The sequence below is a fragment of the Peromyscus leucopus genome, chromosome 2 (assembly GCF_004664715.2).
Source record: "Peromyscus leucopus breed LL Stock chromosome 2, UCI_PerLeu_2.1, whole genome shotgun sequence".
Taxonomy (NCBI): Eukaryota; Metazoa; Chordata; class Mammalia; order Rodentia; family Cricetidae; genus Peromyscus; species Peromyscus leucopus.
In genome coordinates, this window is record NC_051064.1 from 127158651 (window position 1) to 127186038 (window position 27388).

At 43.7% G+C, this 27388-nt stretch overlaps 1 protein-coding gene across 1 annotated transcript in view; it reads left to right on the top strand.

Moving 5' to 3' along the window:
• Clspn (claspin) overlaps positions 1 to 26165 on the top strand; it is a 34346-nt gene extending 8181 nt beyond the window's left edge. The window contains 21 exon segments of the mRNA XM_028885420.2: positions 268 to 340; positions 1253 to 1361; positions 1549 to 2126; positions 7301 to 7492; positions 8301 to 8515; positions 9884 to 10059; positions 10377 to 10441; positions 11441 to 11640; positions 11964 to 12118; positions 13176 to 13405; positions 13878 to 13989; positions 16279 to 16354; positions 16739 to 16836; positions 20145 to 20309; positions 20413 to 20534; positions 21022 to 21149; positions 22741 to 22825; positions 22828 to 22842; positions 23371 to 23453; positions 23660 to 23821; positions 24840 to 26165. Coding sequence (XP_028741253.1) covers positions 268 to 340; positions 1253 to 1361; positions 1549 to 2126; positions 7301 to 7492; positions 8301 to 8515; positions 9884 to 10059; positions 10377 to 10441; positions 11441 to 11640; positions 11964 to 12118; positions 13176 to 13405; positions 13878 to 13989; positions 16279 to 16354; positions 16739 to 16836; positions 20145 to 20309; positions 20413 to 20534; positions 21022 to 21149; positions 22741 to 22825; positions 22828 to 22842; positions 23371 to 23453; positions 23660 to 23821; positions 24840 to 24950 — 3150 coding nt within the window. The 3' untranslated portion in view covers positions 24951 to 26165.
• Positions 26166 to 27388: the final 1223 nt, after the last annotated feature.

Consider the following 27388-nt stretch of genomic DNA (forward strand, 5'->3'; position numbering starts at 1 on the left):
GGTCCTCTGCAAGAGCAGCGGGAGCTCTTAACCACTGAGCCATCTCTCTGTCCTCTAAGCTTTCTTTGTACATGGAAGGAACAGGAATATCATTAGGTTAAATTTGTTTTCTGAGACTTGCTAATAAGTACATTTTATGATCATTCTGAGTTTATTATTGCCTGCTCTTCTCTCCTATTTTCTTGGAGAGAAAAACTCTTAGGGATAAATATCTTTCTGGAAAACATCATTAATGTAGTTTTACCTTTTGTTTTGTTTTGTTTGAAGGAAAGAAAGGCAGCGAAGTTAAGTAAGGAAGCCTTAAAAAAGCTGCATAGTGAGACTCAGCGGCTTGTCCGAGGTGAATCATGGGTTTTGTTGTTGTTGTTGAGGTTTTTTTGTTTTGTTTTGTTTTGGTCAGCTCAACTTGGATATTGGGGAGTTGGTCTGCTAACACTCCTAATGTGAATTCACATTGTGATAGTAAATTTAGAGTTAAACTTGATAAATGTTGTTCTCAAACCCATGGACCACTAATATAAACAGAAAGTTTGCAGAATTGAGGTAGAACTAAAGGAGAAACTTTGTTTTAAGATATATATACACACACACACACACACATATATATGTATATGTATATAAATGTGTGTGTGTGTGTATAAAATTTTAAACTATTTGTATATGTATGTATGTGGGAGGGTGCATGTGAGTGTAATTGCCCACGGAGGCCAGAGGAAGTCAGATCCTCTTAGCTCAAGTTATAGGCAGTTGTGAACTGCTGACCCAACATGGGTTCTGGGAACTGACCTCGAATCCTCTGTTGTCTGTGGACTGACTGCGACACAATCCCTGTAGGAAGTTTTGAAATGTATAGAATTTTAGGCCCCACAATGATTCTGACTCGATAAGTTTGAAATGGGATCCAAGAAAATATATTTGTTAAAATCATTCTAGTTTATTTTGCCTGGCATATGGTCCAAGGCCCTTAAGGTGTTTGACGCTGGGAGGATTGAGAGCTTGAGATCAGCTCGGACTACAGAGCAAGTTCCAGGCTAGCCCATGTTATACAACATGACCCTGTTTCAAAAGAAAACAAGCACAGAAGCCAGGGGTCTCTAAGGGGCTTGCTTGTGTTTGCTCTTGCCCCCAGTAAAGCAGGATTGTTTTCTGTTTCTCATGATAGCTTTGTTTTATACTATTTGGTTAACTGAGTATGAAGTGACATTTCAGAATATACACTTGAGTATTTCCTTGTTTTGTTCCATTTTTTTAGAATCTGCACTTAATCTTCCATATCATATGCCTGAGAATAAAACTATTCATGATTTCTTCAAACGTAAACCCCGGCCCACTTGCCAGGGAAATGCCATGGCCCTGCTAAAGTAAGAACCTACTTTCCTTGTGATTATAGTCTTAGTGAATATTCAGTTTTGTAGCATCTGGTATAAAGTTCAGACTCCTTAGTCCCTTAAAACTGATTTAAACGATTCATTCTGTGTTGAGGGATGAGAGTGTTTCACAGTGAGAATTTTGAGAATCTTCAATTCCAGTTCGTTTCCCCTTCTCTAGGTCATGTAAGTATCAGTCAGGCCATTACAAGGAAGCCATAAACGCAGCAGATGCAGCTGGAGTGAATGCCGATGGCCCCAGCAAAGGCTGTGAGCAGACGACAGGTGCAGAGATTGCAACGGAAGCTAGCATTCTCCCTGAGGTCTCTGAAGAACCTGGGGTCACTGCTGGATCAGACGAGGCTCATGGGGAGGAGCCGGTAAGACACAGAGAGCTGGACATTGAGGAGACTGAGGAGCACAGTGATGACAGACCTCCTCCTGGGGACAGATCAGTGTCACAGCAGGGATCCCCCATCTCCAGGAACAAGGCCAGTGAGGGGTATCAGGTTGGGGAACTCATGGCACCTGACCCTCACATGCTTGAGGGAGAAAAACTGAAAAACACAGAAGAAAGAGACTCAAACGAGGCAGAGCTGGAGCAGAAAACTAAGTTGTCAGTAGCTGCGCCCCCCGAAAAGGTGAGAAGATTCACTGTGGACCGACTCAAACAGCTGGGAGTGGATGTTTCCATCAAGCCACGGCTGGGCGCTGATGAAGATTCCTTTGTGATACTCGATGAGCCTGAAACCAACAGAGGTAACCCTTGAAACTGGGGAGACCCTGGGGTGGTTCACACGGCCGCTTTTGATACTGTGGAAGATGGTGAACGTGGGAGAAGCCAGTGATTGCACACAGTCTTATTCTAGATGCTCGAGAATCCCATTCAGATGAGTTTGACAGAATGTCAGGGGGACCTTTTCAGTCTTTTCTCAGATGGAAACCTGGTGATAATTAACATACTGAATAGGCATACTGCTGTTGGGCTATGATATTTAGGAATTTATTTCTGCCTTTCTGACTTGAACATCTAAATTTTTCTATGAACTGTGTGAGATCTTACTAAATCATTCATAAGAACATTCCATTTTTCACAGCCAGAGAGAAACCTTTGGTCCACTTAAATTGTCAGCAAAACTGAATTTCTTCCCCCAACCCCACACTCAACAGAAACTAAACTGTTTGCTGCATTTATAAAATTTATACTGCTTTCTGAGCTGACAGAGCAAGGTTACTTGTAACTTCTTAAGAATCCTGTTTTACAAGCAGGCCACTCTATCATCCACCCAGGTAAATGATACTTTGACTGTAGGGACTGGGAAGATGGGTCACTGGTTAAGAGCACTTGTTGCTCCACCAGAGGACCAGAGAGTTTGGTTTCCAGCACCCACGTCTGATGGTTCATAACTACGTATAACTGCAGCTCCAGGGACTCTGGACATTCTCATGTTTAATGTTTCTCTGGCTAGTCTCAAACTCAAACTGCGTAGCCATGGGCAACCTTAACGTTCTGAGTGGTGGGATTGCAGGTATGCACTACCATGCCTGGTTCGTGGATGCTAGGGATTGAACCTAGGACTTCTGGCAGGCTGGGTGAACACTCTACCAAGTGAGTCACATCCCTATCCCTAGAATATACTACAAATTATTTAACTGAGTTTAGGGTATTTAGTTATTGTTGAATCAGGATCTCTCTGTGTAGTTCAGGCTAGCTTTGAACTCCCAGTCCTCCTGCTTCTCCCTCCCCCCACCCCTTCACCCCCCTCCCTCAAAAAAAAAAAAAAAGACTGTTTCAATTAGCAGCTTATCATTGGCAGGTGCTATGTCAGCCACTGTGCCCAGTATAAAATATGCCTGGTGACTGTTGGGTAGATGGACTTTGTAGACTTTGTCGAGGAGAGAGGGGTCAGGGTCTCACTATGTAACCTTGGCTGTCCTAGAACTCATAGATCAAGCTGGCCTCAAACTTGGCAGCATTCCTTTACCTCTGCCTCCCAAGTACTGGGATTACAGGTGTGCATTATGAGCATGTCTGAGAAGGATGTTTTTGAAAATGACAGAAAAAGTTCTGCATGGCACATATTGGGAGAAGATGAGGGCTTGATTGGAACTAGAGATACAGTGTGTGTGTGTGGGGGTGGGTGTTATGTAACACAACTGCATAGATTCATCAGCAAAGGACAAGAAGTAGCCCTGGGTTAAGATACAGGATATCTTCTTTTATCTTCTTGTAGCTTGGAGATTATTTTGCAAAATGAAGAAACAGGCTCAGGAGTTGTGTGATTTTTTTCCAGCATGACACTTAGCTTATACAGAACCTAGCATAGTATCTGCCACATGATGGACACTTCTTATATATAACTCAGCATGTTTTCCAACTAGGTGTGGTGGCACATGCCTTTAGTCCCAAAACTTGGGAGGCAGAGACAGGCTGATCTCTGTCAGTTCAAGTCTGTCTTGGTCTACTTAGAGAGTTCTAGGACAGCCAGAGCTACATAGTCAGACCCTGCCTGACTCAAAAAAGTTTAGTTTTCCTCTAAGTATAATTGACGTGAAAGCTTAGTTTCCTGACTAGTCTTTTTCATGATATTGTGGACATGAAGTTGGAGTCAACATTAATGCAGTAAACTTTGATTTAGTATTTTGTTGGGTACTATGTGTACAAGTAAGACACAATCCCTCTTCTCTCTCTCTCTCTCTCTCTCTCTCTCTCTCTCTCTCTCTCTTTCCTTTTCGAGACAGGGTTTCTCTGTGTAGTTTTGGTGCCTGTCCTGGATCTCGCTTTGTAGACCAGGCTAGCCTTGAACTCACAGAGATCCACCTGGCTCTGCCTCCCAAGTGCTGGGATTAAAGGCATGCACCACCGCTGCCCAGCTACAATCCCTCTTCTCAAGGAAATGAAAATATAATGGCGATAGGCTATAGGCAAACAGACTATTACCTTACTGGGTGGTAAATAAAGTGGTCGTAAATGTCACTAGAGAAAATGCATAGGAACCCTAGAGCAAATGGCACTTACTTGGATTAGAAATTCAGAGAAGTTTCTGGAAGAAAAAATAAAACAAAAAAGCCATCAGAGTACTGAAAACTGAGGAGGAGCTACCATGGCAGCTTTTCTGGTAGAGACAACTAACTGCAAAAGACTCAGAAAATAGAAATCACAGGGAGTGCTGGCTGCTGGGTTTGAAGGTCGTGGGGATTGACAATGACAGGCTAGAGCCTGTAGGGATTGGGGGCATGTTAGAGCTTTGATTGCTCCTTTTCTAGTAAAGGACCGTTGAAAAATTTTGTTTTTTTAAACAGGAAAAATGAGTCCGTCACTTATTCATTTTAGGAAGTTCAAGCTGATGACTAGCATAGTTGATGCCTTGAAGGGCTCAAGATTGATATTAAGGAGCTGGGCATGATGCCATGTGCCTATAATCCTAGCACTTACAAGGCTGAAGCAGGAGAATTATTGAAAGTTCAAGACCACCCTGGGCTATGTAGCCAGTACCAGGCCAGTCAAAGCTACATAGACAAGACCTGTTTCAAAAACCTAAGAAACAGAAAAGGGGGTTGCAGAGATGGCTCAGTGGTCAAGAGTATGTGCTGCTCTTGCAGAGGATCCAAGTTCAGTCCTAGCACCCATGTCTGGCAGCTCACAACCACCTGTAACTCCAGTTTCAGGGCTCTGATGCCTCTGGGCCTCCAGGGGCACCTATAGTCACGTGCACATAAACACACACACACACACACACACACACACACACACACAACACACACACACACAATTTTTAAATAAATTTCAAAAAGTACAAACAAGAATGAAAAGAGTGATAATATCTCAATTTATCTCCTAGTTAATTTCCATGAGAAAAATGAATGTAGATTTAATTTAATCATGTAGGAAATACATTATTCCTATTCCTTGCGAAGGTACAGGAAATAGTCTGTAGCTCTAGTTAGTGGAAATGAGAGCAGTGGACCAAAGCTACTGGTATAGACTTGAGCTGGGGCAGAGCCTTTTCACTTGGCAAGAGATGAGAGGTGCTAGGAAAAGATTGAGGGAGGAGAGTAAGGGATGGCTGAGTCGAGTGGTGATGGGCAAAGAGAGTGGTTGTTTCACCAATCCAAGACAAAGAGCCTCAAAAGCCGTCACTTTCTCTAGTTATGAATGAAGGCGCTTCCTCACTATCCTTTTAGGGCCTTAGTGAATTCTTCCTACTCAGCTGCTTTGTTTTATTAACATCAATAATGATCTGCCTATTTGTGTCCCTTTCTGCTGGTGCCACCTGTTGCTTCCAAGTTTACCGAGCCACTATAAATAGGAGGCAGACTTAGGGTTTCTCTCACTGCTCTTTTGTCTGTAAGTAGAAACAACATCTTTTAGAGCTGTGTTTTTACTGCTAATTATTGTTAGAAACACAATAAAAGGCCAGGCGGCATTGGCGCACGCCTTTAATCCCAGCGCTAGGGAGGCAGAGCCAGGCGGATCTCTGAGAGTTTGAGGCCAGCCTGGTCTACAGAATGAGATCCAGGACAGGCACCAAAACTACACAGAGAAGCCCTGTCTCGAAAAAAAGAAAGAAAGAAACACAATAGAAAATTTTGTCTCCTTCTTAGGGAAAGTAAAGTACACATGTAGACGCTAACCATATTAATACTAACATGGGATTTGAATGCATGTTTTTAAAAAAAATTAACCATTGGCTGGGTGTGCTGGTGCATACCTGTAGTCTCAGCACTTAGATGGCAGAGGGAGGAGGAGTAGGATTCAAAGAGAAACCTGGACAACATGAGATTCTGTCTCTAAAAACAGACAAAATAATAATAAGATCCATCAAAAAATAAGCTTTTTATTTTTATACTTTTAAAACTAATCTTGCCTCTTTTTAAAAAGTTACTATTTATTTGTTTCATTTTATATATATGTGCTTGAGTGTATGAATGTGTACTATGTGTGTGCAGGAGCCCTTGGAGGTCAGAAGGCATTGGGTTCCCCTGGAACTGGAGTTACAGGCAGTTGTTAGCTACCATGTGGGTGCTGGGTACCAAACCCAGGTCCTCTGCAAGAACAGCCAGTGCTCTCTTTTTTTGTGTGTGGGAGGGTGGTTTCGAGACAGGGTTTCTCCGTGTAGCTTTGCACCTTTCCTGGAACTCGCTTTATAGACCAGGCTGGCCTTGAACTCACAGAGATTCACCTGCTTCTGCCTCCCGAGTGCTGGGATTAAAGGCATGTGCCACCACTGCCCAGCCAGCCAGTGCTCTTATCCACTGAGCCATCTCTAGCCTCAAATTAAACTTGTTTTATTTTTTGAGACAGTGTCTCACTATGTAGCCCTGGCTGGCCTGAAACTTGCTATGTAGACCAAGATAGCCTTGAACTCATAGAGACACACCTGCCTCTTTAATCCTGAATGCTGGGGTTAAAGGTATGTACCACCACACCAGGCTCCAAATTAAGCTTTTTAATAGCTGAATTTAAGGTGAGTTTTTTGTTTTGTTTTGTCTTTTGTTTTTACTACTGATTTGATACTAAAAATGAAGCAGCAGCTGCAGAGGGCCCAAAGAGCAAAAGCACTTGCCATCAAGTCTGTAGACCTGAGTTTGATCCCGGGAACCCACAAGATGAAAAGAAAGAACTGACTCTAATAAGTGTTCTCGGACCTCCACACATGTGCCATGGTGTGCATTCACACACACACACAACACATACACACACACACACAGAGTGATAAGTGTAATAAAAATTTGCTTTAAAATGTCTGGTTTTTAAAACAGAGAGACAGTGTATGAATTTTATGCAGACCTTAAGTAGCAAGGGGGGTTTGGTTTCTCTGTTATTTTCCTTGATTGCTGTGAAGCTGGAAAACGTATGGTTCTTAACTGGAATCTTCAAGGAAAGAGCAGGAGCATGACAAACTGTCGCACTGGTTCACATTTGGGTTTAGAATTGGAAGCCTTGAAGCAGCGCTTCTGGAGACACGCTAATCCAGCAGCCACTCCCAGGGCTCGTCAGACGGTGAACGTGAACATCATAGTGAAGGACTTGGGAAGTGATGGGAAGGAAGAGCTAAAGGCAGATGTGGTGCCTGTGACTTTGGCAGCTGAGAAGCTGGATGAAGCAAGCCACACAAAACCAGGTATTTGTATTTATTATTGAAGGCCCTATTGTAAAAAGTTACAGAACCCTTTTCCTTGGAGACTTGCACAGTGAGAGATGTGGGGTGGGTACTATAGCTTTATTTCTTAAAATGGCACTTACCAAGTAATAAATACTGTAGAAAAATGTATAGAGAAGCCAGGCCTGGTGGTGCACACAAGTGCACACCCCAGCATTTGGGAGGCTGAGGCAGGAGAATTATCTCTTTTACCAAGCTTACTTTTTAATCGTTTGTCTTTATATAAATAAGCATGTTGATGATTTCTGTCATGGCCTCCTTTGTTACGTTTCCAGCACTGAGACTCAAATTCAGAGTCCCCTTGCATGCTAATCAAGTGATTTTCTACTGAGCTGCATTCCTGTTCCTTAGAGCTCCAGACTCCAGGCTTCAGGCCTCATTCTCTCCCCACCACCCTTTAAACAGTTACTTATAATTAACTGGGTGTGGACATTGTCTTCTATACTATCCTATGTTAAAATAAGTAAAAGCCAGCTGTGCAGTGGTGGTGGTGCAGGCCTTTAATCCCAACACTTGAGGCAGAGACAGGTGGGTCTTTGTGAGTTCGAGGCCAGCCTGATCTGCAGAGCTAGTTCCAGGACAGCCAAGGCTACACAAACCCTGTCTTGAAAACAAAAAACATAAGTAAAAGCCTTGAGTACTAAGGTCTTTGGTTTTCCTTTGGGGTGTCTAGCATATAAATAGAGTTACTTAAATTGCATGTTTACTTATTGTATTGTGTAGTCAGTCACATCTAAAGTATACTGATTTTGTTGTTGTTGTTGTTCAGGTGAAAAGCTGCAGATGCTAAAAGCTAAATTGCAGGAGGCAATGAAACTGCGAAGGTTTGAGGAGCGGCAAAAGCGCCAAGCATTGTTTAAATTAGATAATGAAGATGGCTTTGAGGAAGAGGAGGAGGAGGAGGAGGAAGAAATGACAGAGGAGTCTGAAGAAGATGGAGAAGAGGAGGTTGAAGAAGAGGAGGAGGATCAAGACATTCCAGAGGTTTGGGGCAATTATGTAATTTTGTTACTTGGTCATGATGTGTAAGAGAAAGTAAGAGTTAAGATTTATTTATTATGTGTATGGATGCTTTACCTACAGTGCCTGTGGAGGCTACAGTAGGACAGTGGATGCTCTGGAACTGCAATTACAAATGGTTGTTAGCTGGCGCTGGGGACTGAAACAGAGTTCTCTGGTCGGCAGAAAGTTTGTTTTTGTTTCAATGTGTATGTATGTTTTACCTGTATGCATGTGTGTGAACCACATGTGTGCCTGGAGTATGGATGAAAATAGCTGTCTAGGCTGGGGACTTAGCTCAGTGGTAGAGAGCTTGCCTAGCAAGCACAAGGCCCTGGGTTCGTTTCCTCAGCTCCGGGGAAAAAAAAGAAAATAGCTATCTAAGCCAGATGGTGGTGGTGCTCACCTTTAATCCCTGCACTCAGGAGGCAGAGGCAGGTGGATCTCTGTGAGTTCGAGGCTAGCCTTGTCTACAAAGCAAGTTCCAGAACAACCAGGACTACACAGAGAAACTGTGTCTCAAAAAAAAAAGGAAGAAAACAGCTGTCTTATATGTGCTCAAAGCTCAGCACATACAGTTCTGTTGGCAACATTGAGTGCCTGCAGTTTACAGCTGTGTGTGTCCTGTTTCTACCTGTTAGTGTATGTACTTTAACATAGTGCTAACATTGAAAATAACTTACTAATAAGGACTTTTATGTTTCTCTTCGACCGATATTGAAAAGCGATCATTCTTGTTTAGGTTGAGGTCTGGAATAAGTTCTCAAGCAAGAGGTCTTCCTAAGTTAATCTCATTCCTTATTAAGAAGGACATTTATCGATGAGCCTCTGGCCCTGCTCCATAGGAGTTTTACGCCCCAGGGGAGGCAATGGTTGGTTATGTGGCTGTTAGGTATGAAAAGAGCTTTCTTGTCAGTTGAAAGACATGGTTAGTATTTAACCCTGAATAAAGAAAGAAGGCAGCGGCTGAGCTGGACAGCACGTCATAGTCTGTGGTTGACTGTGATCTTAGTAACATGCTAATCTAATCTTCCTTCATAATTTTGTATTAATTTTGGGAGTGTGAAGTCAGCTAGGCATGGTGGTGCACACCTTTAATCCCAGCACTCAGGAGGCAGAAGCAGGAGGATCTCTGAATTCCAGGCCATCCTGGTCTACAGAGCGAGTTCAATCTAGTCAGGGAGCCAGGCCCACAGAGTGAGATCCTGTCTCAAGAAACAAAACAAGGCAAAAAACCCCAAAAACCAAAGAATAAAAACAACTATAACGAGTATCAGGGAATGACATTGCTGACAGTACTCAGACTGAACTTGTTTCAAGTTCACCTTTTTTTTTTTTACATGATTGGCATAGACTACAGAATTTCTTCTTGGTAGTGAAGATACAGAAACCAAAGATGACAAAGAGACAGACAAAGAGAATACGGACGGCAGTAGTGAAATCGGCAAGTGTGTTGACCTCTCTGTTCCCAAGCCCCTCTCCTCGGATTCCACCTTACTTCTGTTTAAGGACAGCTCTTCCAAGATGGGGTAAGTTATTCAAAGGAAATACAAAATTCTTTTGGGTTTCTAAAGGCTTGTAGTTTTTTAAGGGGTGTGTGTCTGTGTGTGGATATGTGCACATGAGTGCAGGTACCTGAGGAAGCCAGAAGAGGGCATTGGATCCCCCGGAGCTGGAGTGGTTGTGAGCCACCTGATGTGGGTTCTGGGAACCGATCTTGGGACCTCTGGAAGAGCAGTGCACATCTTAACCATGGGGCCGTTTCTCCAGCCCACCCTTTGGATTTCTTACAAGGGAATAAAGAGTAAGAACAGATACTCAAGCAGTTTACTATTTTATTTTATAGTTACTTTCCTACTGAAGAAAAATCGGAAACAGATGAACACTTGGGCAAGCAGTCTGGTAAACTGGGTAAGCAGTGGTTCTTACAGAAAACTTTTCTTTCTTTCTTTTTTTTTCTTTATTATTTTTTTTTCTAGTGACAGCACATTCTTTTGGGGGTCCCTGGGTAAGACAGGCTTTCCCTATGTGGCATTGGCTGTCCTAGAACTCTGTAGACCAGGCTGGCCTCGAACTCACAGAGATCCGCCTGGCTCTGCCTCCCGAGTGCTGGGATTAAAGGCGTGCGCCGCCGCCACCACCTCCCCGCCTACTGTTGTCTTTTTAAGGTTGACTTATATTTCTTTTATGAGTATTAATGTTTTGCCTGCATGAATGTGTGTGACTGGTACTCACAGAGGTCAGAGGTGTTGGATCACATGGAGCTAGAGTTACAGATGGTTGTAAGCTGACATGTGGGTGCTGAGAACTGAACCCAGGCCATCTGCAAGAGCAGCAAGGGCTCTTGACTGCAGAGCCATTTTTCCAGCCTCTGGGCTGCATTTTTTTTTTTTTTTTTTTTTTTTTTTGGTTTTTCGAGACAGGGTTTCTCTGTGTAGCTTTGTGCCTTTCCTGGAACTCACTTGGTAGCCCAGGCTGGCCTCGAACTCACAGAGATCCGCCTGGCTCTGCCTCCCGAGTGTGGGCTGCATTTTTATAGTAGACCATGGGCATATGGTAGGTCCTGAGTGGGTGGATATATGTTGATTTGTTGATTGAGTGAAACATAATATTTCTATACATAGATCAAAGAAATGTGTATAATTTGATAGACTAATAAAGACTGATGAAAGCCTTAGGCAGAGGAAGAGAAGGAGGAGAACTTCCAGGTATCACATAGCTCAGAGTAATGAGTCCTAATTACAAAATGCTATTGTAGTAAATTAATTTACCTTCAACAGAATGATTTGGAGCCCAGAACTTAAGGGGCTTGCCGGTGAGTTTTAGTTGTTTGATTCTCAGCTCTTTTTCCTAAACGAATCACCTATTTCTGTAATCTGACCTTTAAAAGGTATTTCTCTCCTCTGTTAGATGAAGATGACTCCTGTTCACTGCTGACAAAGGAGAGCAGCCACAATAGCAGCTTTGAGCTGATTGGCTCCACAATTCCATCCTATCAGCCTTGCAACAGGCAAACAGGCCGCGGGACCAGTTTTCTCCCTACAGCAGGTGGATTCAGATCCCCTTCCCCTGGGCTGTTTCGAGCCAGTTTGATCAGCTCAGCTTCTAAGGTAAGGTGGTGATAGTTTTCTAATCTCCTCCTCCTTTTACTTCCCACATTGCTAAATAAAGTGTGTCCCAGCCAACCAACTCCCACCACCTTGGTACTCAGCTTATGTGTGTTCAGCTTTAAAAATCCACCCCCTTTGTGTATTAGCAAGCGTTCTTCTTGCTTAGAGGTATTTTTCCGTGGGCTCCTTTGACTGTGCACTGTCCTCCTCAACTGTAGTTGCCTGAGAGCAGATGACATAGTGCAAGCAGCAGCTTCTGTTGTTGTCATGACACTGAATGGCATTTGTAAAATGTTTTGCTCTTGTTTTTGTTTTGGTGCCAGAGTTCAGGAAAACTGTCTGAGCCTTCACTTCCCATAGAGGATTCCCAGGATCTGTACACCGCCTCCCCAGAGCCTAAGACACTTTTCCTAGGAGCAGGAGACTTCCAGTTCTGTTTAGAAGATGACACTCAGAGCCAACTGTTGGATGCAGATGGGTAGGTAGTTTTGTGTTTCTGTGGGTGGGAATGGGGCTGGGTGCTGCTTAATTCTGTTTAAAAATAAAATGAGCTTCTGTCACTCCATCTGGGCTTTCTCTTCCGAGAAAGAGAAGGTGTGCCGACCAGTAGTCTTATATTCTACGAGTTTGAACAAAGTCTTAGAAAAGAAAATGTAAATAACCTTGCTGACATTCCGACTCTCTGATCTTATTTCAAACACATAGATATTGTAAGTGCTTTCTATGTTCATTTCTCTGTTCTGATTGTGGGGTAAGATTGGGATCTAACACCCATCCCTAGAAGCCAACCTTTGTACCTTACCTTTTGACAAAACCTCCCTACCCTCTTTCAGTTAGCATGAGGCTAACGTTTGGATCTTGTTTTCTGGGGTAAGGCGCAGTGTGCTGGTCACTGTTCTCTCACTGACAAACCTGACAATCAGCTCAAAGAAGGAAAGGGACTTGTGCCTTATGGTTCCAGTGGATACCATGTGTCACGGCAGGTCAGTCTCGGTGGCCGGAAGAGTCAGGAAGAAGAAAGAAACAAATGCTTCCGTTCAGTTCCTTTTCTCTTTGTCAATCAGGCCAGGACCCCAGCCCATGGAATAGTACCGCCCACAGTCAGGATGGGTCTCCTACCTCAGTTAACCTAATCTAAATGATCCCTTGAAGACAGGTTTGTTTCCATGGTGATTCTAAGCTCCATCAAGTTGAAATTCACAATTCACATCAACTTCTTTTTGCTTTTCTTTTTATAGTTTTTTTCAAAATTACATTTTGTTTATCCTGTGTGTGTGTGTGTGTGCGTGTGAGCACATATGTGCCACAGCACACGTGAAAAGATCATAGAACAACTTGCTGCCATTGGCTCCCTCCACCATGTAGATCCTGGGGATTGAACTCATATCATCAGGCTTGGCAGCAAGCACCTTTACCCACTTGGCCATCTTGCTGGTTGCGTTCAGCTTCTAACCCTAGTGTTGGAAATCAGACAGTTTTTAACTGCAGTTTTGTCTCTTCTCTGGGTAATTTCTGACACTTCATTGTGCTTGTAGATTTTTAAACATTAGAAATCACCGGAATCGATATCAAGCTTTGAAGCCTCAGTTGCCACTGGCCAGTATGGATGAGAACGCCATGGATGCCAACATGGATGAGCTGCTGGATTTGTGTACTGGACAGTTTACATCTCAGTCTGAAGAGAAATGTCCACCTCGGAAGAATAACAAAAAAGAAGACATGGAGGAACTTCTGAATCTTTGCTCGGGCAAATTTCCTTCTCAAGGTAAATATTCAGTGAAAGTTTCCGGCTTACCACAGCCAGACAGCTTACATCAGCATCCCTGAAAGGAAGCCCTTGCCCCTCGAAGTGAGTGCACAGAAAACAGGCATGTGATGGAATTCACTCTTAGTTCCTCACTTTTATAGCTCTTCCTTCCTTAGAGTGACAGTGTCAAATAAGAAATGCTTTAGCTTTGGCCCAAATTAACCTGTATACAAAGCTTAAAACCTCATCTGGTGTATAGTAAATGTTGCATGCTGGAATAGGATGTAGGCTCTGTGAGGTAATTGGGTGTTTGTTCATTACTGTCTTCCTGTGGCTTGGCACACAGAAAGTAGGAGGGTTTGTTGAAAGAATGGACAGTGAACTTTTCAACATTTTATCTAAAACCTGAACTGAGCTGGCCAGTCTTTGGATGGCCAGGGAGAGTAAGGTGTCATCTCCTTGCTCACTGATCTTTTCCTCGTTGAGGTAGACGCCTCCCCTGCGGCTCCACTGGAGCTGGGCAAGCAGGAGAAGGAGAGCAGCACGGATGACCCCATGGAAGAGGCACTTGCTCTTTGCTCCGGCTCCTTCCCGACAGACAGGTGAGTCCCAGAGACCAGTGGGAACTGGGGAAGATAACACCCTAGGATCTGATTCTCCGGGTTCAGCGATGAACTAAATCACTCTGGGAAGGAAAATCAGAGATAGTGCCTCACATCCATTAGGATGATTACAGTTTTATATAAACAACTGAGTATCGGTGAAGGTAAGAAAAACCTCTACTTACCATTGGTGAGCTGCTAGAAAAAACAGTACTACCATCTGATCCAGCAACTCCACTTAGGTTTAAAAGAAGTGTAAGTGGTAGGTGTGGTAGCCTATAATCTCAGCACTGGGAAGACTGGGGTAGGAGGATTGTGAATTCCAGACCAGCCTGGCCTAGACATTGAAATTCTGTCTCAAAAGAGAGAGTGACACACACAGACTTAAAAGTAAAAATTCAAGTGGGCAGGTGTGGTGGTATGCACCTATAACTCTAGCACTTAGGTGGTAAAGGGAGAAGGATCAGGAGTTCAAGGTCATCTTCAGCTGTATAGAGAGCTCCAGGCCAAGTGAGTGACATGGGAAAGACCTGCCTGCAAACCAGAAAGCCTGGTGTGGTGTGTGCCTGATCCAATATTCAGGAAGCAGGAGCAAGAGAATCAGAAGTTAGGGCCAGGTAAATGGCTCCATGGGTAAGGTTTCTTGTCTTCAAGCCTAAAGACCTGAGTTCAGTCCCTGGTGTCTACCATGGTAGGAGAGAACTGACTCCCACAAGTTGTCCTCTGAACTCTATATATGCAGGCAATGGCATGCATGCAGTTACAGATGCACACCTGGTGCATGCACACACATTAAATAAGTAAATGTATAAATAAATGCAAAAGAGTTTAAGGCTAGCCTCAGCTACATGAATTCCTTTCTCATAAATAAATGAATAAAATAGGTTTTTATACTTTGTGTTTAATATTATTTGATAATAGCCAAAATGAAGAGGAATTGCAGTGGCCTGCCATCTTAGTTAAGGTGATTATTGATGTGATAAACACCACGACCAAAAGCAAACTGGGGAGGAAAGGGTTTATTTGGCTTACACTTCCACCTCGCTGTTCATCGTCAAAAGAAGTCAGGACAGGAGCTCAAGTGCGTCAGGATCCTGGAGGCAGGAGCTGATGCAGGGGCCATGGGGGATGTTCTATGGTTTGTTCCCTATGGCTTGCTCAGCCTGCTTTCTCAACACCCCTGCCCCACCCCCATCAATCATTCATTTAAAAAATGCCCCTACAGGTTTGCTCACTGCTCTATCTTACTTAGGCATTTTCTCAGCTGAGGCTCCCTCCTCTCTGGTGATTATAGCTGTGTCAAGTTGACATAAAACTGGCCAGCACATCTGCTAAATAAAATTTATACACATTAAATGGCTTTAAGAAGAAGGAAATTTGTTTTTGTTGTCTGAGACTAGGTCTTCCTATGCAGCCCAGACTGGTCTGGAGTTTTGTGTTAGTTCAGGCTGACTTCAAACCAGTGATCCTTCTGCCTCATCCTCCAAGTGTGTACCACCATACCCAGCCCAACAGGAAGGGATTATGACACATGCCTCACCATGGAGGAACCAGGAAGATATTATGCTAGGAGTAAGAACTATTTGTCATAGAAGGATAGCTACTGTATAAGTCCACTTCTGTATGGTCTTTGGAATAGGCAGTTTTATGTAGACAGGAAGTAGTGAGAGAGGGTGAAGATCTGTCTAACGGATGTAGAGTGTTTAATAACCATTTGACTTTGGAAGCTGCTTATATGAAAGTATCAACATACTTGTTTTGTTTTGTTTTTGAGATAGGGTCTCTCACTGTCTAGCCCTGGATGGCCTAGAACTCACTATATAGACCAGACTAGCCTCAAACTCACAGAGATCTGCCTGCTTCTGACTTCTCAGTGTTCGGATTAAAGATGGGTGCCACCACACCTAGCTCGGATGAATATACTTAAAAATAAACTGTTGGGTTTTTTTGTTTTGTTTTGTTTTGTTTGAGACAGAGTCTCACTGTACGGATCTGAATGTCCTGGAACTCGCTTTGTAGAAAGGGCTAGCCTCACTCATAGAGCTCCTCCAGCCTCTACCCGCCCAAGTGCTGACATTAAAGACATACATCACTATGCCTGAGCATGACTTTCTAATGAGCCCATCCTGGGCATCCCTATCTCTGCTTTATGAGGCTGTAATTACAGAAGGCAAAATACCTTGTTTCCTGTTTCTTAAGGAAATTACTGGTGTTGCTAAATGTCTTAAACTCTTAACTTAGCTGGCTACTTGTAGTTCGATTTTAGTAACTTAGTGATTTGTCTTCTAGGGAGGAAGAGGGTGAAGAGGAGGAATTTGGAGACTTTCAGCTTGTTTCAAAGGAAAACGAATTTGCTAGTGATGAGGTGAGTGTGGCAGGAACACACCAAGCTCCACACGCTGCTTCCCTCAGGTTCCTGCTCTTCCGTCATCAGTGTTTGAGAATTCTGAGTTGAGCGTCTTACCAGAAGCAATGTCCTATGATGAGGCATGGGGACAGGACTTCACAAATCCTCTTGTTGCTTTTTGGTTTTGTCTCATGGTACTGGAGCTCAAACCCAGGACCACGTGCCTGTAATCCCACCACTTGGGATTATATGACAAGACCCTGTCTACAAAATTAATAAACTTAAAAACAGGAGAAAGAGCACACAAGCTTTTATTATATGCTCAAAGCACGACAGCATTTCCTTCCTGTGGTCCATGTTTTTATTGTGTGCGACTCTGCGTGTGATGTTCTAACTGTGCAGGATGAACACAGTGACTCCGGTGACGAAGAGCTGGCCCTGGACCAGGAGGATGATGAAGAAGAGCTCCTAAAGCAGTCTGAGAAGATGAAAAGGCAAATGTAGGTGTTCTGTCCGTCCCTTCTCCTCCTAGACAGTTCTCCTAGGTTGAGGTATAGCTTGCTGCCATTTTACATAAACTTGCTGGTTTGGTTTCTGCTTTTTGTGGTTACCATAAGTTAAACAAATGCTTTGTGGATTCTAGGTGAATGAGACGACCTGGCGGGTAACAGTGCTTCCTGTGCAACCCTGTCTAGTTCAGTCTCTAGACCCCACAGTGGAAGGAGAAAACCGACTCTCGAGAGTTGTCCTGTGCCCTCCACCTGTGCCACGGCACACAGATGCACACGGATTCATAGTGTTTACAAATCCTGTGTGGCCCCTCCTTGAGTCCTTGAGTCCCATCTGTACTAAATATCTCGTGTCACCTCCCAGACCCGATGACGCTCTCAGTGGTCTACACTTGTGTCCTGGATGTCCTCTTTGTGCTCGGGTGTGGTCTGGCTGTTTGCTGGATGGGTACTACTATCTGTCACCCAAGGTCACAAGAGCTGAATCACTTCCTATAACTGAAGGACCTTGTGAATAACTGACATTGCCCAGAACTTTGCTCCTATGAATTGCTGTCATTCCTGATTTTCTGGATTCTTGTCTTGGACAAATGGCCCATTTAATTTTTTTGTTACTTTGTCTTTTTTTTTTTTTTCCCCTGGAGCTGAGGACCACTTGCTAGGCAAGTGCTCTACCACTGAGCTAAATCCCCAACCCCCCCATTTTATTTTTTTATTTTATAGTATTTGTCACTCTGGTCATATTTTAGAGTATTCAGAAAAACTGTATGGAAGCCGGGCATGGTGGCACACATCTTTAATCCCAGCACTCAGGAGGCAGAGGCAGGTAGATCTCTGTGAGTTCAAGGTCAGCCTGGTCTACAGAGTGAGTTCCAGGACAGCCAGGGCTTCACTGTGAAACCCTGTCTTAGAAAAAACAAAAACAGATGAACATATGGACTTACAGGTGGACAGCCAGACAGGTTGGAAGTGTAGCTCAGTAGTCAAGCACTGCCTGGTGTGCACAGGCTCTGGGTTTATCCCCAGCACCATAAACATGAAGGGAGGAAGGGTGAGTAGAAAGGAAGAGAGGGAGGGAGGGAAAAAATAAGGCAGTTATTCATATTGATTGGCCAGAATGTATGTGAAAGTGTTGATAATGATTTCTTCATAACTTTTAATGCAAATGTTTTTTTTACACAACTGAGATTTAAATAATTTCCCTATGTGTTTAATTTTGCATCTTGACTTTACCTCCTTGTAGCATATCCATGGTTTTTTGGGGGTTTTGTTTTTTGAGGTAGAAGAGGTTAGTTTTTCGAGACAGGGTTTCTCCGTGTAGCCTTGGCTGTCCTAGAACTCATCTACAGACCAGGATGGCCTTAAACTCAGAGACCCAACTGCCTCTGGCTGCTAAGTACTGGGATTAAAGATGTGTGCTGCCACCACCCAGCTATAACATCACCGCTCAGCCTATAGTATTTTATGATTTTAAAGAATTTTTACAAACATAATTCTAATAAATGTTCAGTAACATATAGCACATGCATGATTTTTGGATTCATATCCAGAATGTTGGAGATTTTTTGTTGGCTGGTAGAGGTCGCAGTGTGCCATAGCCTGGCAGCTTTCTCTAATCTCGGCAATATGGAAACTTTCCTTCCCCAGCAAAGTTTCCCTGCTCTCTACCTAGCCTTATCTGGAGGGTGGCCCTGGGCCTGGAGGCCTGACCTTATCTGAAAGCTCTCGTCTCTAAACCAGATGCCCGATTCATCTTTAGCTTGATCCTTGGCACAGATCCCTGCTAAGAAGACTTCTGCTATAGGACCCTACTGCCATATATTAAGTCCTGTGATAGGAGTGTGCCACTTAATGCAAATGAGGGTTTTGCCCCCAGGCTCCCCAATCCTATGTTCCCAAACTCTGGAATAAAGTTGAGCTGATTCACTGAAGTCTCTCCTGGAGGCCTCCCTCCGTGCTCATGGGCCGTGTACAAAGCTTTCTGTCGCCCCTTCTGTCTCTTTCTCCTCCAGGACTGATGGCCAACAGGCTGAGAGGGAAAGAGGATCCCCACCAGAACATCCTGTTGATCTCTGTTGGATTTATACTATTGCTTTCAGCCTGTTGTTACATTCTCTCCCTCTCTCTCTCTCTCTTTTTTTTTCTTCGAGACAGGGTTTCTCTGTGTAGTTTTGGTACCTGTCCTGGATCTCACTCTGTAGATCAGGTTGGCCTTGAACTCACAGAGACCCACCTGGCTCTGCCTCCTGAGTCCTGGGATTAAAGGTGTGCGCCACCACTGCCCAGCCCCTTCTATCTTCTATAGTCACTGTAAGCATGTGGTACACAGACATACACTCAGGAAAAATACTCATACATATAAAATAATCCAAAAATTTAAAAGGGTTGGTTTGTTTGTTTGTTTGTTTGTTTGTTTGGTTGGTTGGTTTTTTTAAGAGTCAGAACAAGCTGGGAGCTTGTGGGCCAGCTAGCCTGGAGTATCCAATAAAGCAGCTGAAATAAAAACCCTGTCTCAACTAGGTGGAAGGCTGTAGAACGGACTCCCACAAGGTGTCCCCAGAACTCTGTGTGAAGACACACAAAATACATTTTAAAAGTTTCCACCTGTAGGATTATCCAGGCTGGGTTGAGTGCCACCTACTTGTGGGAACTTGAGTAAACTGATCTCTCTGAGTGTCATTAAATGATTTCTATACAGACGTCTCTAGTTCCTTCCAGAACTAGTGGCATTTTTAGTGTTATAGCTTCCATTTTCCTTGGACTTAGATATTCTCTTTCTTAACTATAAAATGGCAGAGGTAATAGTACGTGTTCCTAAGATAATAGGATAATGGTAATACCTATAAAGTACAGCTATTAGCACATAGTATAGGTTAAGTGACCAACACTTTAATATCGAAAAATTATTTGAGATAAGTATCAAAATGTATAAATTTAAGCCTATTATTTGATGATTCTATGTTCTGTTTTTTTTTTTTTTTGATTAATTCTTTGGCTATTTCGTACATGTATATGATGAAACACATCTGCTCACATTCATTCCTCTATCCTCTCACCCCCCCCCCCCCGCCGCATCCTGACAGCCATCACCCCGCCCCTCCTTTACCCCACCAAGCCCATCCTACTCACATCTCTTTTTGTTTTTGCTTTGTGACTTACTGGATTTAATGAGGGCCACTCACGTGGAGCTATCCACTAGAGCATGGATAACTCATAGTGGCTTCCTGCTTTTCTTACTGTATCCACAATCTGTGTAGATGGCCATTGTCTGATTTCTAATCTTTCAAATTGCTTTCTAGGAGACTGAAGAAATACCTGGAAGATGAGGCAGAGGTGTCGGGAAGTGATGTGGGAAGTGAAGACGAGTATGATGGGGAAGAGATTGACGAATATGAAGAAGACGTCATTGATGAAGTGCTTCCTTCTGATGAGGAACTGGAGAGTCAGATCAAGAAAATACACATGTTAGTATCCCAACAAACCCAACAAGCAATAGGGCACCTCAAGGTGGCCATTTTATCAGGCAGGAAGGTACTGGTATGGAGCACCTTGTCTTTCCGGTTGTAGGAAAACCATGTTGGATGATGATAAGCGACGACTGCGTTTATACCAGGAGAGGTACCTTGCTGACGGGGATCTGCACAGCGATGGGCCTGGACGAACGAGAAAATTCCGGTGGAAACACATAGGTATCTACGTGTGTGTATTTGTCTACTTTAAGATGGTAAATGGAAATCACAACTGAACCAGAGATTTAGCTCAGTTGGTAGAGTGCTTACCTAGAACACTGAGGTTCTGGGTTCGAGGCCAGCCTGGTCTACAGAGTATTTCAGGATAGTTAGGGCTACACAGAGAAACCCTGTCTCAAAAAAAAAAAAAAAAAAAAAAAAAAAATCAGAAAAGAGAGAGAGAAACTAGGCAGCCTGTAATCCCAAGATTTGGGAGGTGGAGGGAGAACAATTGGGAGTCAAAATCATCTTTAGCTCCATAACAAGTTCAATGCCACAACACAAACAGAAAACATGATAGCCATAGCTGTTTTAAAATAACCATCGATTTTCTTTGGTGGCTGGGAAAGGTTTATGTCAATGCGCAGCAGCGATAGGCTTGTTTTGTGTCTGTCTGAGCACTCTGTGAGGATCACAAGATGCTAAACGCCTTACCTCTTTCCTTTAGATGATGCCTCCCAGATGGATCTGTTCCACAGAGATTCTGATGATGATCAGACTGAAGAACAGCTTGATGAGACTGAAGCCAGGTGGAGAAAGGAGCGGATTGAACGAGAGCAGTGGCTTCGGGAACAGGTAGAAAGCATCCAAGAAAAGTGCCCATATTGACCATGTTTAAGGGGGCAAAGATTCAGCGACTTCACCTGCCATGAAACTTAAGCAACAACATACCTAAGTTTAATCTTGGGGTTTGCTTTTTTTCTTTTGGTTTGGTTTTTTTGAGACAGGGTTTCTCTGTAGTTTTGGTACCTGTCCTGGATCTCACTCTGTAGACCAGGCTGGCCTCAGACTCGCAGAGATCCGTCTGGCTCTGCCTCCTGAGTGCTGGTACTAAAGGTGTGCGCCACCACTGCCTGGCTAGGGGTTTGCTTTTTTTTTTTTTTTTTCACTGAAAAGGTTACCATAGTCAACTCTCTAGCTAACTGTCCAATAAAAAAAAAAAAAAAAAAGATATATATATATTTTAAGGCTGAGAATTGTGTCGCATGCCTTTATCCCAGCTGTTACATGGCAGAGGCAGGTGGATCTCTGTGAATTCCAAGCCAGCCAAAACTGCAGAGAACTTGTCTCAAAAAAATAAATAAAAAAATACTTTTGTAAATTATGTGTGTATGAATGTGCATGTAAGTCCAGTGTCTGCAGAGGCCAGAAGGAGGCAGCAGATCCCCTGGAACTAGAGTTACAGGCAGTTCTGAGCTATTACATGGGTGCTGGGAACTGAACTTGTGTCTTTGAGAGAAGCAGCACATGCTATTAACCTCTTAGTCACTTCTGATCATTCAGCCATCTCTCCAGCCCTTTTATCTTTTTGATCTAAGGTAGCAAAGGTTGTAAAAAAGAGAACAAATGATGTCTCAGTAACCTGACCTTACACCTCAGCCAATGTTAACTTCTTTCCTAATATATATAATTTTTTTAAATAATTTTTTTGAGGCAGGGTCTCACTATGTATCTCTGGCTGTCCTAGAACTCACTATGTAGATCAGGTTGGCCTCGAATTCACAAAGGTCCACATGCTTCTGCCTCCTGAGTGCTGGGATTAAAGGTGTGAGCCACCGGGCTGGAGAGATGGCTCTCCACACTGGCTGTTCTTCCAGAGGACCTGAGTTCAATCCCCAGCAACCACATGGTGGCTCACAACCATCTGTAATGAGATCTGGTGCCCACTTCTGTCCTATAGGCATATGTGCAGACAGAACACTATACAAAAAAAAAAAAAAAAAAAGGTGTGAGCCACCATGCCAACCTTTAGTTTTATATCATTATTTTATGTATATGGATGTTTTGCCTGAAAGTATATCTGTGTACCACATGTATGCCAACAGAGCTCAGAAGAGAGTGTTAGCCTCCCTGCCCTACATTTATGAGCTACCCTGTGGGTACTGAGAGTTGAACCCAGATCCTCTGGAAGAGCTGCCAGTGCTTTTAGCTCTCAGCCATCTCTCCAGCTCCTGTAAGTTGACTATTTAGGGAAGCTGTAGTAAGCATCATCATCATCATCTTATGTTTTATGAGCTCATTTTGAAGACAAGCTGGCCTGGAACTCATTATGTATCCCAGACTGGCCTCAACCTCATGGTAATTCTCCTGCCTCAGCTTTTCAAGTGCTGGGATTATAGGCATGTGCCACCACACCTGGCTAATCCTATATGATCTTCATATTCAGGCTCAACAGGGGAAAATTGCTGCTGACGAAGAAGACATTGGGGAAGACAGTCAGTTTATGATGCTCGCCAAGAAAGTTACAGCCAAGCACTGCAGAAGAATGGTGAGCTCTCACTTCTCTTTAGGTCTGGCTGCTTGGATTGTCAGTGCCAGAGCCTAGGAGGGGACTCTAGCCTTCAGGGACTGTGGTGGCTAATGTAATTCTGTCATACTGTCTTAAAGGGGCCACTGAGGTAAGGGGAGGCAGAGGTTGGTTAGTAAAGTTGTGCTTTGGTTTGTGTAGCTTGTGGTAAGGGTTGCTGGTGAATTGTGGCTTCTCTTTGAGTTGCCCAGGGTTTATATGCTCAGGTATTAGAGCTGAGATTGAACATAGGTGTATTGAACGCCATAAATGGACTGTTATGTACTGCTCTCACTCACCAACTGCTGTTTTTCCTTGTTAGTCCTTGTTAATGATTAACTGATAATCTTGACTTCATTGTCTCGTCAGTGACACTTGCTATAGTTTTAAGGTTATGACTATAAAATAAACAGTTCTTACGTCAGCTTTTAAGTCTTCTTAGCTTGTTTGAATGTAGAGGGAATTCTACCCGGCTTTGCTCAGACACTTCTCTCTCTGTTTTCTTTCCAGCCAGTCGGGCTGTGGTTGTTCAGGAGTCAAAGTCTGTGCCCAGTAATCCTTTTGAAGCCATCAGACCAGGAAGTGCTCACCAGGTTAGCTGGGACCCTGTTAATCTGATGCCACGGTCTCACGGTCTGTAGATCATGGTGTCACTCAGCGAGGGAGGTGGCCACAGGAAGTGGGAAGGTCTTGCTTAAGGCAGAAAAGCATCCCTTCAGTACCAGGTGAGGCAGACATGGGTAGACTTGCTTCTTTTCAGCATTTGCAGTTTTGTATCAGGTATCTCTTCTTTCCCCAGCTGAAGATGGGCTCCTTGCTAAACCAGCCCAAGACTGTGCTTCAGAAACTCTCTGCCCTGTCTGACCTCAACCCCAGCGCTCCCCGAAACTCAAGAAACTTTGTCTTTCATACACTTTCTCCTACCAAGGCTGAGGCAGCAAAGGAATCATCTAAGCCTCAGGTAGGGAAATTAAAAACTGATGTGGTGCTTTCCAAATAGTGTTTATTTGTGGGAAGTTTGTTCTGTTTTGTTTTTTAAGATTTGTTTGTATTTTACTTGCATGTATGTGCATGCACTATGTGTGTGTCAAGTACCTGGGGAGGCCAGAAGAGGGTGCCTGATCCCCTGGAACTGGAATTATAGCTGCAAGTTACCATGTGGCAATGGAGTCTGGTCCTCTGCAAGACGAGCAAATATCTTAACTCCTGAGCCATCTCTCCAGCCTCAGATTTATTTGTTTTAATTTTTAAAATATTTGCATGTGTGCATGTGTGTGTGTGTGTGTGAGTGAGAGAGACAGAGAGAGAGAGAGACAGAGACAGACAGAGAGAGAGAGAGAAGAGAGAGAGAGAGAGAGAGAGACAGACAGACAGAGATGGTTTAGTGGGCAAGAGGACTTGCTGTGTAGGCGTGAGGACTTGAGTCTGAATCCTAGCACCATATAAAATGCAGGCATGGCTGTATGGCTATGATTCTGTAACCCCATCATAGGGCAGAAAAAGGTGGATCCTGGAAGCTCGCTGGCAGCTGAAATGTCAAACTTTCTGTTGAGAGACAGACTCTGTCTTAAAGGCACAAGGCAGAGAATGATAGAGGAAAATATCAGCATCCTCTGACTCCACATGCATGCACATGGCATGCACGGTATACCCACATGCATATACCATACATACCCAAAAAGTAAAATAAAATGAAATAAAAAAATTCTGAGTCGGATGGTGGCGGGCGCACGCCTTTAATCCTAGCACTTGAAAGGCAGAGGCAGGCAGATCTCTGTGAGTTCAAGGCCAGTCTAGTCTATAGAGTGAGATCCACAACAGGCTCCAAAGCCACACAGAGAAAACCTGTTTAAAAAAAAAAAAAAAAAAAAAAAAAAAAAAAAAAAAAAAAAGGAAGAAAGAAAGAAAAAACTCAGTGAAGATAGGCACTTGTGTGAGTCTTGAACTGCTGGCCCTGAATCTTTCTGTTTTTTCTCTAGGTGAGAAGAAAGGGGCCATCATTAATGATGTCACCATCTCCTAAACGACTAAAGACAGATGATAGAAGTCCAGGACCAAAGCGAAGCATCTTCAGATACTTGGAAAGCTAACACTATCCAGGATGCCAGCATCTGCTGAAACTGCTCCAAGTAGGTCTGACCCCTAACGGTGGGACTGGCGTTTGCGCCGATGACCTCTCCTCCATTGACCGATGCATCATGGGCAGAGTTTCCAGTTTCCAGTTCTTGTCCCACGCACTCTCGATGGCAGTTTTCTCTCCTAGTGTTATTTCCAGTTCGGCCACTATTCTTATCACTACAGTTTCCAACAGCGACTTACAGAATAATTGAAGTCTCACTTCTTCTGTTAAGCATTTGACATTTTTTCCTAGCAGTTTCCTGGGTTGACACCACTTTGAAATGAGGTGTTTGGAGGAGGAAGAAAGTGTGGCATTATAGAAAATTACAGAAAGCACTGAAAGCCAGTACTGGGATGACTCCTCCACACCCACGCGACCTGTAACATGGTAACCAGGACCAGTGTGAGTGGCTTAGATGGAGGGCCTAAGAACCACCGACCGACCGGCTGTTGCGTCAACCTTGTTCCTTCTGTTCCTGTAAGCTTCCAGGCTTCATTTCTAATTAACCTTTACTACCTTTGAAATGAGGACTTAAGCTGGTACCTAGTTCATTTTCTGGAGTGTGGGAAGAAGATGAGGTTATACCCGGTGTCTACCCACACCGGGTAATCTGTGGAAGAGAGACTTTCCCTGGGACCAGATCTCAAAGTGTTCGGTTGTGAGCCTCCCCTCTGCTGACAGAAGAACCCCGACCACTGTTGATTGCATCTCTAGGGCTGAGTTTGTTGTCCTGACCAGTCAGAGAACGTTTCAATAGTTCATCACTAATACTGAGGGCAGACGAGTGGAATTTAATAAAAACGCTGAAGAGAGCTGCCACCGCTCGCCCTCCTTGGTCTGCCACTGGGTTTTCAGAAGTATAGACAACCGTCCTTCTCAGAAGTGAACTCAGTGCTGCTTTGCCAAAACCATCCAGAGGAAGGTTGGCTTCAGTGTCGAAAGCTGAGCACAGGAAGTCGGAGGAGATTGTGTCTGTCTTTTATTGAGAGACATAAAAAAGCCAATTTAATTGATGAAAATAAGGTGTAGGTTTTCTGTTGATTGCTAGGGGTTTTGTTTTTCTAATACTCAGGATGCTGACTTGGAAGGAATATAAATTTGTATATTTGTAATCTTGTAATGGGAGAAATGTGTATAAAACTGTTTTAATGTGTATGTAGGTTTTAAATAAATCTCATTGCCTTCAGGGCAGGGTTTGCTGTCCAGCTAGAGTGCTCATTCCTAGGTCAGTCAATGCCTAAGTTGAGACAGTATCCCAGGAGGTTTCCCACCCAGGAAACTGTGTCCAGAATAAGAGGGTGCTGAGGTTACCCTTCACTGGCTTCTCCATCCCTGTGGAGTGACTGGACAACTCACTTAGTGGTCTGAATGCAGTGTTGGCCATGGGGAGAGCTACGTATATAATACCTGCCCTGTCCTCTGAGTGACATTTTCCTTAGCTGCCTTTGTGTGTACTTTGGTGTTGCTCTGGGCCCAAGGTGGAGGGTATTGCTGCTCTCTTTGAGTGTCCTGCACCTGAGCAGGTACCTCCTTACCCCCTGAGCAAAAAAAGCCAAAAAGTGAGGCCACAGATTTCTCCCTTTTTGCTTCTCCACATGCCCTATTAGAGTGGTAAATTACTTGGGATCAAACTGAAGGTCTTGCCTAAGCCAAGCAGGTATTCTAACCTCTCCACGTGCTCTTTCTTCCTACATTTCATTTGTTTATATTTGTGTGTATTGTAGACACACATGTAGAATTAGGATAATTTGCAAGAGTCAGTTTTCTCTTTCCACCATATGGGTCCTGAGGATTGAACTCAGGTCCTCCAGTTTGGCAGCAAGTGCCTTTGCCTGTTGAGCCATTTTGCTGACCCCAAGAATGTATTCTTTTTTTTTTTGGTGGGGAGCTGGTTGAGATGGGGTTTCTCTCTGTAGCCTTGGCTGTCCTGGAACTCGCTCTGTAGACCAGGCTGGCCTCAAACTCACAGAGATCCTCCTGCCTCTGCCTCTCGAGTGCTGGGATTAAAGGCATGCTTTCTGGCTGCTTCCACCTTTTTTTTTTTTAGATTTATTTATTATGTACAGTGTTGCTCCTGCATGTATGCCTGCATGCCAGAAGAGGGCACCAGATCTCATTATAGATGGTTGTGAGCCAACATGTAGTTGCTGGGAATTGAACTCAAAACTTCTAGAAGAACAGCCAGTGCTCTTAACCTCTGAGCCATCTCTCCAGCCTCATGCTTCCACCTTTTTAACAGGATCAGATTGAAGAGTTTCAGCCTGGCTTCATACCATCTGTCCAAGGTCTTTGTGCTAACTCCAAGTAGGACTCAACTCCACCATCTTCTAAATTCCGTATTCTAAATTCCATATTAGGAGGAGTGAGAGCCTAAGTCTGGGAGATACTGTATGTCAGTGTCAATCTTTA